The 14,156-nt window shown below is 34.3% G+C and overlaps 1 protein-coding gene across 1 annotated transcript in view; it reads left to right on the forward strand.

Moving 5' to 3' along the window:
* Positions 1 to 14,156, forward strand: part of LOC107708834 (calsyntenin-1-like) — a 44,060-nt gene that overhangs the window by 11,308 nt on the left and 18,596 nt on the right. The window contains 1 exon segment of the mRNA XM_016513171.1: positions 10,812 to 10,934. Within this exon segment, the coding sequence (XP_016368657.1) occupies positions 10,812 to 10,934 (123 nt within the window).

The following is a 14,156-nucleotide window of genomic DNA, read 5'->3' on the forward strand; positions in this document are numbered from 1 at the left end:
TTTTTGTCTCGTTGCTCCGGCCGGGACATGGCATCACAATATGGTAAGGGGCGTAAGATTTCCGTCACACGCTTGAGGTATTCGGCCAAATTCGCTGGATAGCTGGCCAATCAGAGCACACCTCGCTTTTTCAGAACGATGAGCTTTGTAAAAATCGACGCGTTTCAGAAAGGCGGGGCATAGAGGAGAAACAATAATGTACAGTATGTGGAAAATAATGTTTTTTTTTTTACCTTAAACCGCATAAACACATTTCATTACACCAAATACACAAAATAATGTTATTTTTTAGCAACGTCATATGACCCCTTTAAGTCCAGGTACCAATGAATTTCAAGTAAAGGGAATTAGGCACTTCATTCTCCCTTCAGAAAATCACAATGATGATCCTTATGAATATTTGTTGGGTAAGTCATTATGATAGATGAGCTAAATGGTTATATCTGGTCATGATGTCTTTTGGTCATGAGGAAATTCAGTGGCCAACAAAAAGTATTTGCATTTTTCAACCCATTTTCTTTTCATTTTCATTGCAGGACTTAAGACTGAGTTTAAAGTGCTAGGCAAATGTGATAAAATATAAAAAATATGTGACAATGATTTAAAATGATTCTATATTAGTGACCGTAGGGAAAATTTTGTGCACCCATACGAAAATGTATCAGATATTGTATTGTTAAAGACGTTTCCAGCATGCAATGATAAAAACAGCGCAGCTGTGATGTCCGATTCGAGAACAAATGGCTCGTATGAACCAGTTCTGTTGATGAGTCAGTCAAAAAGATTCACAAAACTGCACTCACACTCGCTCTTGTATTAGTAGTTTGTATCAGATTTACTCAGTCAGTGATTAGCCTTTGTTGTAAACCTATTCATATTTTATGTTTTAAGATTTTAAAAAATCATGTAAATGTATATTTTAAAATATTATATATTAAAATTTATACAATGTAGTAGTATAATTTAGTTTGATTTATACAATTTATTTTATAATTTAATAAATTGTCTAATTTTTCAGCTAAAAAGTAGTTTGGCTCCTAAATGTATCATTTTAGGTTTAGTTTTATTTTTAGTCTGGACTCTGTAGCCCTGCATTGAATTTTAGGATTCAGCCTTCATGATTTGTGTATTCTTGTTGCAAAACGCCGTCTCCGTTGTTCTGTAGGTGTCGTTTCAGTCGTTGAGTGATTTGTATCCTAGCAGGCCATTGTATTGAGATCTTAGGATGGCCCATTGTCCTGCATTATTCACACGAGAATGGGGTCTGCTCAGCAAAGACGTCAAACCATGGCAATAAATTTCAGATGATGCTTCAAAAAGAAAGCTGTTTATAAGTCTCTTTCAGAAGTAACTGCAAATCCATCAAGTGTGAAAGCCAATCCATTTTCAAGTCTGCCGAGGTGTAGATCAGTAGTTATCTTTTACTACCACCGATAGACCTTGAATTGTGAAGCAGCTGTGTGCTCTGTGAGAACTCGCAGCTCGCTCGCACTCGAGGTGAGAACGGAGGCGTCTGTGGTGTTAATTGACAAAGGCTGCGGTAGATCGCACTCTGGGTGTGATCACTGTCATGAAAAGGTTTCTGGGCCATACTGACCGGAAATAGCCACCCCTTGTTAAACCATTTAAACATCTTGTAAGCATACAGCACACAGGAGGAAGCACGCGTTGAAGATCTTTCAGATGAAGTGAGGAAAAATTTGGAAATTTATATTTCTAACTGTCTGAAGTGGATATTATTTTGGCTTATAGGGTAAACGTACCTATTAAGCTCACGTACCCATTAAGCACACTTCCATATTTGAGCTCAGATTATAAAAAGAAAAAATAATGTATTATCATACTTGATGTGTTTGTTACTACACTAGGGCTGTGCGATTAATCGAAATCGAATCGAAATCGCGATTTGAGACGTAGCTATTTCCTAATCGCAAAGCCTGCGATGAGCAGGGTAATGATACCCATACTGTGCTGCACATTATTGACAATATTGAGCTGAAGCTTGACTTTGCAAATTTAAAATTGCAAATCAAATCGCAATCGCAATATCTGTCAAAAAAATCGCAATTTGATATTTTCCCCCAAATCGCACAGCCCTACTACATACCTCCTATAATTTCAAGTCAATCAGACCATTGCACACTGAGATATGGGTCTCCATGTGTTCACACTGTCTGGTGGCCATTTTGAAAGCTGTCTGAAAACTTTCACCAAAAGAGTAGCCCTTTAAATGTGCATTTTTTCGACGTTTAAGCCTTTATTTTGGGTAAGTTTCACTACTTACTGTAAAATTAAGAGATTAATGTTTAGACTTTTGCATATTATAACCTGGAACTTAGATGTGGGAAATTATTACAGTTAGATCCAAAAGATCTAACTATCTTTATATCTTTATAAAATGGTTAATAACTTATTTTCACATCTTTAAGATGACAAAATCTAGATGTAATTATAGTTTATGCCCAAAGATGAAAGAGGCATGTCGTTCGTACAAAGAAGGAGCCATTGGAAACCTGCTGTATCTGTCCAGGAAAAAAAAGCAACTAAAGGCTGGAATAAACTACACGACTTTTAAAATTTGAACAGATTTTTAAAACACCAGTGTATGACGTGATCCTCAGTCATTTAGGGCATGATGGCTAGTTTTCCTTTGTGACTTGTAAATAGTCACAAAGGAAAACTGGCCATCATACACTAAATGACTGAGGATCACACACTACCAGACTTTAAATTCCTTCCGATCACAACAAACTCATCCAGAAATGTGTGCATTGTTGCTAGGAGACACGTGAAATGAAATGACATAAAATTAAATTAAATTAAAACAATGTGTTCTAAAATCGGCTGAAAATATTAAACACGTTTGATCTCCTCCGACTGGATGGAATCAAAGTCTGAAGCTAAAAAATCAGAGTCTGTGATCATACACTACATGATTTTCTATGGATTCTGTCAACTCAAATCTACAGACTGGCTTTGACCTTTGGCAACTAGCATCAACTTCTCCAGACTGTAAATCTGTGGAAAATCGGGGCAAAAATTGTGCAGTGTTTAAGAGACTATAGATAAGTTGACATCCATTTAATAAGAGGCTTCATAATGAGGCTAGTTTCTGTGTTCATCCCCATGAATTAAATGTTTTATTTGAATTTTGAATTTGTGTTACTTAGCTGAATGTGAACTAGTCTAGATGTTGCAATGTGCTTAAATTATACTTCATTATGAATATACACCTGATCAAATTGAGTGCCTTGTTGCTTGATTTTAGTGTTCTGTTTTTTTTTTTTGTGATTGACTTTGTGTCTTCAAATAAACCATTTTTCAATTATTCTTTAAAAAGGTTGTTTAAAAAAAACAAGAATTTTTAATAAAACATGATGCGAGCATTAATGGGAACGGGTGTGCTTAAAGGGTGCAAAAATTTACCCATTAAGCACAGCCAGACTTTTTGCATTTAATGATGTATATCTTAATCAAAATGCTTCTGCCATTTAAAATAAAATTAAATATTTTTGTGTGAGATATTAATATTTTATTTTAACATAACTTTTTATACTGAAACCAATATCTTCTGCACTAAAATGTCTCAATGTAGATTTTAGTGAGCTTAATATTCACTCGGAGATATGATATGATATCTCCAAGAATATCACTCGGAGATAGTGAAATTAGTGTGTTGAGAGTATGTTGCTTAATTGCTTTATGCTCGACTGCAATAGAAGCAATTTCTCATGGGTTACTGAGCCAACAGCTAATGAATTGCTTCCGTTTGCCATTACTGAAGACTGTTGTTAGCCCTGTAGAGTAATGTGTGTGTGAAGAATTACAGGAAAAAGTAGTTTCCTTTGGAGTGCCACCACCCAAAGAGTCATATTCTCAAATCTGCCACAATATCCATATAAAATTTTAGCCAATGCAATTAAAGGAATATTGTCAGGCTTGTGTTCAATGATATCGATGTGAACAATATATAAAGCCACTGTTTTTAATGTCTATTATATGTTTTCGTCAGTCATAATAATGTCTTTGAATTATCTACATTTGAAGAGTTTTCGGTAACACTTTAGAATAGGGACCAGTTCTCACTATTAACTTGTTGCTTATTAGCATGCCAATTATTAACATATTGGCTGTTTATCAGGACTTATAAAGCACATATTCTGCATGACCATATTCTACATCCCTAATCCTACCTAATACCTAAACTTAACAAGTCATAAAGTCATAAATATCATAAAGTCAAAAAGTCAAGTTAACAACTACCCATTACTTCTACTACTAACTATTAATAAGCAGCAAATGAGGTGTTTGAGGCAAAAGTTGCAGTATAATGGTTAAATAGCGAGAATTGGACCTTAAAATAAAGTGTTACCGAGTTTTCTTAACAAATATTGATAAATGCAATTTATTGGGTTTAATTAGTTGGCCAGTTGTATGTAATTTGATTTAATCTTTAATCAAATAACAATTTTTTTTATACTTGTTTACATTTTTCATAAGTATTTTCTAATTGTACACTACCATTCAACAGTTATTTAATCCAAAAATACAGTAAAAATTAAAATATTGTGAAATAATATTATTGCAATTTAAAATAACGATTTTCTGTTTTGATGCATTTTAAAATAAAATGTATTCCTGTAATGGCAAAGCTGGATTTTATCTGGACCTTTCCCCAAAAATGTCTATAAAAATGTTGAAATATGCCTCAAGAACAATGTGAATCTTTTTCCAAAAAAGTAAGAAATCGAAATGATCTACTGTGAGCGAGCGTAAGTCAGCGGTGTGTTCTTACAGCCGTCTTAACTGTAAACTTTTGGCTCGAGCATATGTGACCCACCACAGTACTTTGAAAAGTCATACAAGTCTGTGATCTTGTAAGTGAATGAAACAGGAGCATCTCATTATAGGATTAGGTGTCAGTGGGTTTACATGATGGCTAACAGGATTGCATGCCAGGCATAGCACAATAGTGCCTGACCCAGACCCCCCATCTGTGCTCGGCGCATGCTGTCTGACCAGAGCCCCTGTAATAATATTTGTCATCGATCAGATAACGTAGCGATAGCTGCACATGGTCTGAATCCTATCCGGTCATGGTGACGCAATCTGACTGGATGGCTGTGCTGGATAAAGCATGTAAAAGACTGTGACTAGGCGATTCTCTGCTTGCCAACTCCAATATGTAGCTTGGAATGTGTTTGGATATAAAGCCTCTGGCTTGTTCCGGATGCCTCTGCTTTAGTGTGACATACAGGGTTTATTTATCCCTTTAGACATGCATGCAAAAAACACACACGGGACCCGGTTAGTCTGAGGTTCTTTAGTATTTGTCTAAGATCTCCTAATCTTGGGTGCTGCTGGGATGGAGGCAGCTCCAGGCCAACTGTGTTTCCTCACTCTGCTGCATCATTAGTCTCTAATTTGTGCCTGCTAGCATTCAAAAGATGTGATTATGGCTAAATGGCTTAATTTGCGGATATTATCCAAATGACTGTAATCTGGAGAATGGATGGTGGCAAATGGTTTGTGTGTGTCAAATACAAATATTATTGTCTGCAATTGTTAAAAGTAGGCGCTCTTGCTCTAATGATCATGTTCTGTAGATTGGTGAAGGTAAAGGGTGTAATTTATGTGCTAGAATTCTGATGTCACCCAATGGAATTTTAAAACAACTGATATAATAATAATAATAATAATAATAACATGAAAATGTATTATTAGTATTGTTATTGTTGTTAACTTTATTGTCCAAAAACTTTAATATATAATATAAACAAATGTTTTTTTATATTATATTATGTTATGTTATGTTATGTTATATTATATTATTCATGTTAAATATAATATTAAGAAGCTTATGTTCTTTCAACACAATTTATTATTATTATTATTATTATTAATAATAATAATAATAATAATAAATATCCTTACAATTACAATAGGGTTTCAGCACTGCGTGCTTGAACCCCTAATAAAAGCAAGGATGTGTAATAATATTAACATTGACATCCAAAAATGAACTTTAACCACTCTAAATATAATTTTAATTATATCAATTTATATCAAATTAAATTTTTCTATTCTATTCCATTCTGTTACATTACATTATTTTATATTATATTATAACGAATGTTAAATATGTTAAGATAATAATATTCTTTCGACCCCATTTACTTGTAAATACTTGTTCCTTTTTATTAGTATTTACTTTAACAATTAAACATTAACTTTAATCACTATGATAAATATAATAATGATGTCTATTCTATTCTATTCTATTCTTACTTTCTTTACTGTTCCAGTCTGCTTCAGCTTTCAAAAAAACTTCAAATAAATGTTGTTTAGACTGCAAATAAACCGTTTACTACCCTTTTAGCGTGCTGTTGATGAATCATTCTGAATGAAAATGGATTGAACGGTGATCTCTGAGCACATATTTACTCCACTGTGCTCAAGTGTCAGTATTGCTCTAATGCACCAGTTACATACCATAGATTTGCATAGCTTTCATGGATAAAACTCTATGCTTTAACAACCTCTTCAGACATCGACAAAACTGAGTATGTTTCCATCTATAGCGACCTGTAGCCTTTAACCACTTGTCTCGACACTTCACTACTTGACTGCTGTCATTATGAAATCGTATTTTTGGTGTGTTGCCATCATTTTAGCCCATTTATCAAACAGTTCTATCTGTTACTTTTGTCACAACAGTTGCACTGTGTTGCTGCTGTGCAAGGATCTAAAGTGCTTCTATGTAAAATGCATGTAAAAACAGCCAACTGGCTGCCTGCCGTCCCAAACGCTTGCCTTGTGCCAGAGCCGCAGGGCGCTCAGAAATGATATCAACCACATCAGAGCTCCTTCAGTAATCAGATTCATTCTCCGCCAGCCTGGTAAGCAGCCTTTCCTTTTTGATACCCGCTCGTTTAGTTTATAATGATGCACACCAGACATCAGTGTGGGCTTTTCAAACATAAGCTGTTTTTAATGGTTCATTAAGGGCTTCAAGGAAGTCTAAAGAAGAAAATAACTGCCGTTTGATTGGTAAATGTGTTTTTGGTAAGAGAAGGAGTAATGTGCGCACCATATGTTATATGAGTGTGTGTGGGAGTGTGGCCAGTGTTTAGCAGGTGTTTGGCTGCTGTGTTTAGTGGTTTTCTCTTGCTGGGATCAATGCCATGGCTGAACGTGCTCCAAGAGGTCTCAAAGACCATTACTGAGATGTACCAAAACATTTCAGAAAAAAGACTCATTCATTAAATTGTCTGGTTGTCCATGGAGCATCCCGATAATTTACATTTTGTTGCCTGTTTGTGAACAGGTTTTTGAGTATCTCTTTATATGTTAATATGTGATGATAACCGTGTTATCAGTATATTTGTTCTACAGCAGAAGGGTTTGTGAGTACAAACAGTTCTTTGTCGGTGTAAACCCAGATTAACCTCGAGTGTTTGACCACTCAGCTACAAATGTCCCATGTTGCTGCTTTGATTTACTTTCTATTACTTAGTGAGGCTTAAGGCATTTTCAAATAGTGCAGTGTTGTTTCTAAGCAGCCGTACAGGGGACCCAGAGCCATATTTATGGTCCATAATAAAAAAAGATTTTTCTATTCAATTTGCGATGTGAATTATCAGAAAAAAATTAATTATCGGTTTCCATCCCATGTGTTTAAAAGAAAAAAAAATCATAACTTTCAGGTAAACAGAAAAAAGAAATGTTCATTGTAGTCACTTACTATGTTGTAGTCACTGTGGCTCTTTTGTTATTAAATATAATAAATTCTAAACATTTTAGAGTGTGCTTTATGTTTGCTCATAGTTGGCAGATGACAGGTTTTGGCTTCTACATTTCAGATTTAGAATGACCAAAATAACATTTTTTTTCTCTTTTTGTCATGACTTGTGAGTGTATATATTTAAAAAATTGCTTATTTTGGTAACTGTATGAATATTTTGGTGTTTCCATTCGACATTCAATATACAATATTTCAAAATGACTTTACTGTTCAAATGGAGGTTGAAAAGATGTTTTAAATTTTTTGAAAGAAGTCTCTTATGCTTACCAAAGCAGGATTTATTTGTTCAAAAATACAATAAAAACAGTAATATTGTGAAATATTATTGCAAATTAAAATAACTGTTTTCCGTTGTAATATATTTTAAAATGTAATATATTTATTCCTGAATTTTCAGCATCATTACTCCAGGCTTCAGTGTCACATGATCCTTGAGAAATTATTTTAATATGCTGATTTGGTGCTTAAGAAACATTTCTTATTATTATAAATGCTGAAAACAGTTATGCTGCTTAGTATTTTTGTGTGGAAACCGTGCTACATTTTTCTTCAGTATTCTTTGATGTATAGAAAGTTCTAAAGAACATCATTTTGAATGGTAGTCTTGTCGCATCTTGGTGTCAAGTTTTGCATAAGCAAAAACCACACTCAATCAAGTTAGTTAAATTGATGTACAGTAGGCCTACTTGGTAAATAAACTTCTTTAAAACATCACATATAAGTGAGGAAAACAATGTCATGTTCTGATCTTGTTCTCTTTATTAGTAGCATTATGTCCCAGTTTGCCCTTTAAGCATGTGACTTACCTCGGCTCTTAAGGTTTTATAAACCTGGGATTTTAAAGCAGATTATCAGGGTAGTCTGGTCTGACAATCTGTCCACAGACAACCAGCAGCAGCAGCAGTACCCTTAGGTCACGTGAACCCACTTTGCTAAGACGATTTATGAGCCAGATCACAAATTCCAAGTCCTAGACTTCCTCCCAGCTCTCTTTGTACTGGTTACAGCGTTAGAATCATGCATCATGTGTTTGTAGCATTGATAGACATGTACAATTGTCAGTTCTTGAACCATGCGCAGTTTTAAATCTCAAATGTATTGCAGCTGAAAATGAACAGGGTAAAGAAACATGAAAATGAAGCGACAGTTCTGTCAAGCATACAGTTTTCCAGAAGGTGTGAAATCGGATGTGGCGTGTAATATGAACAGAGGTGAGCATTATGGTGTTATTGCTGTGGAGGTTATATCCTTCAATTAGTGTCACTGATCAGGCTTCTGCCTGCGGGGGTGAGTCGTAAGACACCGGTGCACAGAAGCCAATAAATCATCCGTATTCGCTCCAGCTGCTGCACACACCGCGCAGATATTTTCAGACGGCAATTTTCTGAGCAGTATAAGGGATGGGAGCTGTTAGCACAGAGGATGTTGAAGAATTTACGTGCACAAGAGTCATAGATTTAGTGTTTGGCTTGAGTGATGAGCTGACATAAGAGATTTTTCAGTCAATGTATATTTTCATATAACTACACACATTTACATTTATTCATTTAGCAGGTGGTTTTTATCCAAAGTGATTTATAAATGATGAAAAAACAAATTTTTCATAAAGTAGCTAACAATGGTAGCAGTATCAAAGTACAGAATTAAAGTAAATGTATACATTTATCACATAATAAAAATATAACTAAAATAAATAATAATAATATATAAAATAATAATATATAAATAACATTTATATAAATATAAAAAATATTAAATCTTAATCAATCTTAATTATTAAATAAAAATATTTACTTATATTTAATATATTAGTTTTTTTTTATTTTTGTCTTTTTGTTGTTATCATATATTTTTAAAGTCGTTAATTTTAATGCATACCGAAAAATATAGTTACAAAATAGAAAATTAAAAAAATGTCGTCTTTTTGGGTGAATCTCTTTACTTTTGAGTTGATATTATCAGTTCATATCAGTGAAAATTGTATAATTTTCTCACCTTCGTGACATGTTGTATATTTTGCAAATGTATTTTTTTTTAGGTATATGCAGTAAAATTACATTAAAATATATGACAAAAACAAAGAGACTTATTAATATAAAAAACTATTTACAAATATAAATATAAATAAGTATTAATTAAGATTATTCTATATGCATAGCATACATAATGATTTTCATGAGAATCATTATGTACTTAATATTTTTATTATGTAAAAAAATTTTTATTTGTGTATTTTACTCAAATTCTATACTTTGGGACAGTTAGTAGATCTAGTCCCTGACATGAAAAATAAGCAATATACACAATAACTAGTGAACAGGTATTTTGCTTCATAGCTCATACTAAATTGTGTACTTGGAGTCTGTATTGTTCAATTAGTATCCAATACCATAACTGTTCTATAAGTGCTCGCTGAAGAGCTGTCTTTTAGCTATGTTTTGAAAGGTGTGTTTCTCAACAGCTGATTCAGTCAGACAGCCTCGTGATGGACCCCGCAGTTGACGACATCAGTCTGCTGAGATCATTTAGTTTCCTGCCGCTGCCTCACTGTCAGGTCTGCACACAATGAGATCAGCACTGCAGGAGTATCCTTTTCGCCCAGCAACTGCTGATGTACTCGCATTTCGGGTACAGGCACCGATCAGCCATTGAAGAGAGCAATCTGCCCTTCACATCAACCTCTGCTGCTGCTGCTGCTACTGCAGTGTTTCTGCAGTCTGAAGCTAAAGCACAGCGCATCTGTCCTCTCGCTTTCAGAGCTCAAAGCCTTCAGTCAACACTAATGAGCTGCTGAGCTTCGGCGTGCTCTCAGCTCGAACAGACAGGGGCGGCAAATGCCACTGCGCACTAGTCAGTGTGTGATTCTGCGCTCTGGCTTTAAGCTGGCGTACAGTTGTGCTGACACATAGTGCATCCTCACAGAAAACCAAAATAATTGGTTGTTGTCTGGGCTTGGTTTTATTCAGCAAAAAATAAACTACTTTTTCCTGTTTTCTCTCCCCAACAGTAAATAAGCACAAGCCATGGATTGAGACCACGTATCATGGTATCGTAACGGAAAATGACGACAAAGTTCTCCTGGACCCTCCGTTGATAGCCTTGGATAAAGATGCCCCGTTGCGCTATGCAGGTAAGATCCTCCATCTTCTGGTCTCCGATGAGGCTGCCAGCCATTTTGCTTCCTCATGCTTTCCAAACCATAAAGAGATATTTCGCCTAAAAATGAAAGTTCTGTCATCGTTTCTTCCATAAAAAGGGATTGATTTTTTTCCCTAGGGGTGCTTTTCTATGTAATGAAAGTGAATGGGAATTAACAAAAAGCACCATAAAAGTAGTTCATATTGTTTAAGTGTTTTATTCCACTTTTCAAGCTAAACTAGCTTTGTGAGATGATCGGAAAACATTTCAATCATTATTTATTGAAAAGTTCAATAACAAAAAACATTTCCATTATTTGAACTAAACATGAACTGAAATTTAAATACAATATAAAAACTTTCATTTCAGCAATGCAACGTTTAAGTTGAAATACTAAAATAACTAAAACTAAAAAGAAGCTTAATAAAAATGATATAGACATTTACAAAACGCACAACATAATTCCTAAAATTAAAATGTAAACAAATTATAAAAATAAAGTCTAGTTTAAAATATTAACAAAATCTATAATAGTATATCAATGATTCTAAAGTAAAAATAGATTTGCTTTGGCTCTCAAATCAAAATACCAGGGAATTAGTAGTTTTTTGACATAATTGATTTGAAACGCCATTGGTTCTTGTTTGCCATGTGACCAAACATCATGTGTGATGCTTTTAATGTCACCACTTTTATGGCATTTTTTGTGTCATATTGGACTTTGACCGCCTCGGTCTCCATTCACTTACATTATGTGAAAAAGAGTGAGCAGGATAATCTTTAAAAATTCACCTTTTACACATAAGAAGCCGTACAAGTGAGGGAGACAAATATTGACAGAATTTTCATTTTTATCATTAGAAGTTTGTTGTATTGATGACTGGAGTATATGCACCTGATTTGTCTCCAGTTATTAAAGCTGTCAAATGAGGGCGTATTATGATGAAATGCTGTTATTAATGTTTTCAATGAAAAGTCAGCAGAATATTTCTAAAGGTAATTTAGAAATTACCTTTCATTTAGTCAGATAGGAGCCATAATAAAAGTCCTTTGTGAACTTGTTTTGAATGATTTTTTCCCTTGGTCTGGACTCTTGGTTCTTTAGTTTGATAATGTATTGATGGTATGACAAAGCTTTCCTACTCGCATCTTGTCAATTAAACCTTAAAATAGCTCTATAACAAACCATAATTACATTTTGAATAAAAGACCTAAAATCATCAGCCTGCAGTTGAACTTGTTATAATAATTTATATGATTGGTGAAGTCAGCTCTTGTTGGTAATTAGGTTTGTAGATATTCTTGGAGTCTCTAATGCTCTAGGTTAATGGGGCTGTTTGTTTCTCCATGTACTGCTTTATGCTTCTTGAGTTTATATTTGCTCGTGTCTCTAGACATTTAGCAGTAAATGTAGTGCAAAACTGAATATGTAAAACACTGAGTTCCACTGATTCCTACAAAGTCCAGGTGCGAGCTATGATGGATGTTGGTGGTGTGCTTCTCCCTTATCTTTTTTCCACATATTGGAGATAATAAGTTAATAAGCAGTTCCAATTGAGGTATTTTTAAGCATGTTGCAGTAATAAGCTCATATTTAATCAGTACAGTTGAAGATAGGCAGTCCATAAACCCGTCACTTTTTTAAATTGCCTCTCTCGTTCGACAAGCAGCTGGTCGCCAGACTTCTAGAGCTCTTCTGATATCAAGATCAATGAAATTTCTTCTTACTCGGCTTGTTTCCTGTGAGAGGGAATGTGCAGCTCTAGCATTGGCTCTAGCCATTTTGAATCACTTAGAGATTTACTTTGACCTCGTTTCAAATCTCTTTATGCAGTGGTCCATTGTCAATGCACTCCCTCCTTTCTCACGGTTTTAGTAGCAGTCCTTGTTATTCTCCTGGTGCATGAATATGGGACACTGCTATCAAATTAGTGGCAAACATTTGGGAGAAAGATTGGTCCACATGCACTAATGTGGTTTACCTTGAGTTATTTGTATAAATATCAAAGCATTTAGGTCATTTTTCACCGATAATCTCATCAGTGAAGGTGCTGCAGCACCTCATAAATATATAATTCCTCTGATAGTTCGTAAGCAATCATTTCAGTAAGCTTTGTTTGTGTGAGCCAGCAGTGAGAGTGCAGACATTTGGCACACTGATTATATGAACAAGCTTTCTTAAATTGACTTTGAAGCGTCACATGGCTGTGTGGGTGACTGTCGCATTCTTAGCCTCTCTGCCAATGCCGGGCCGCTCAGGACATGGTGCCATGCTGACTAACTCACTTTACTCTGATCAGTGAGTTTGGCAAAAGCCATACAGAACTGTTGTGCCATTTAGACTCTTTTAAACCAGACCGTGCTGGTTTAATATAGTAAATATACTGTATATTTTTTATGATGTATTATTTTTATGATATTATATATTAAAATGCCTTTTCCCCCCAAAACAATACAATAAATTTCTGACAATTAATGAAATATATTAACATTGTACCGAATAGGAATTTAATTATTTATTTATATATTGCTTTTGTATTGTATTTATTTAATTATATTATTATATATTTTTTATATAGATAGATAGATAGATGGTATTTATCACAAAATATATCACATTGTATTGAATATGAATATATTATTCATTTAATTGTATTATTTATATATTTTATATTGTATTAATTTAATGGTTCTAATATATATATATATATATATATATATAATATAAAATATAAGTGTTAGGCCTGCAATAAAATATTGTGAAATTGATCAAATGTTAGATTACTGATTGAATTCAAAGCAAAGGACTTTTGCTCCCAGCATTGTAAATCTCTGTGGAATTTTTGTAGAACATGTAGATTTTTTTAGTGTATATGAAAGGTTGCTTCAAAGGGTGCAATGTCCAATTAGGGACAGACATGCAGCATCATGATCGATGTTCTGCTGGCCTTTTATAAACCAGCTCCAAGCATCGAATTCCACTGCAGACAGATGTACTCTATAGAGAGCTCTTACATTCCTATCAGTGGAGGACTATTCAGTAGGCCTGTCGCAATAATCAATATATCGACTTATCGCGCAATATATGTACATGACCTCAATCATTTTTGGTGACGCAATATATCGCCCATTATATTTACTTAAAAATTAATGTCACCATGTTTTTATATTCCACTTGCGCCAGTGTCTTTTGCAGCTTCTCGTACATAACGTG

The sequence above is a fragment of the Sinocyclocheilus rhinocerous genome, unplaced genomic scaffold (assembly GCF_001515625.1).
Source record: "Sinocyclocheilus rhinocerous isolate Xijiao unplaced genomic scaffold, SAMN03320098_v1.1 scaffold1406, whole genome shotgun sequence".
NCBI lineage: Eukaryota > Metazoa > Chordata > Actinopteri > Cypriniformes > Cyprinidae > Sinocyclocheilus > Sinocyclocheilus rhinocerous.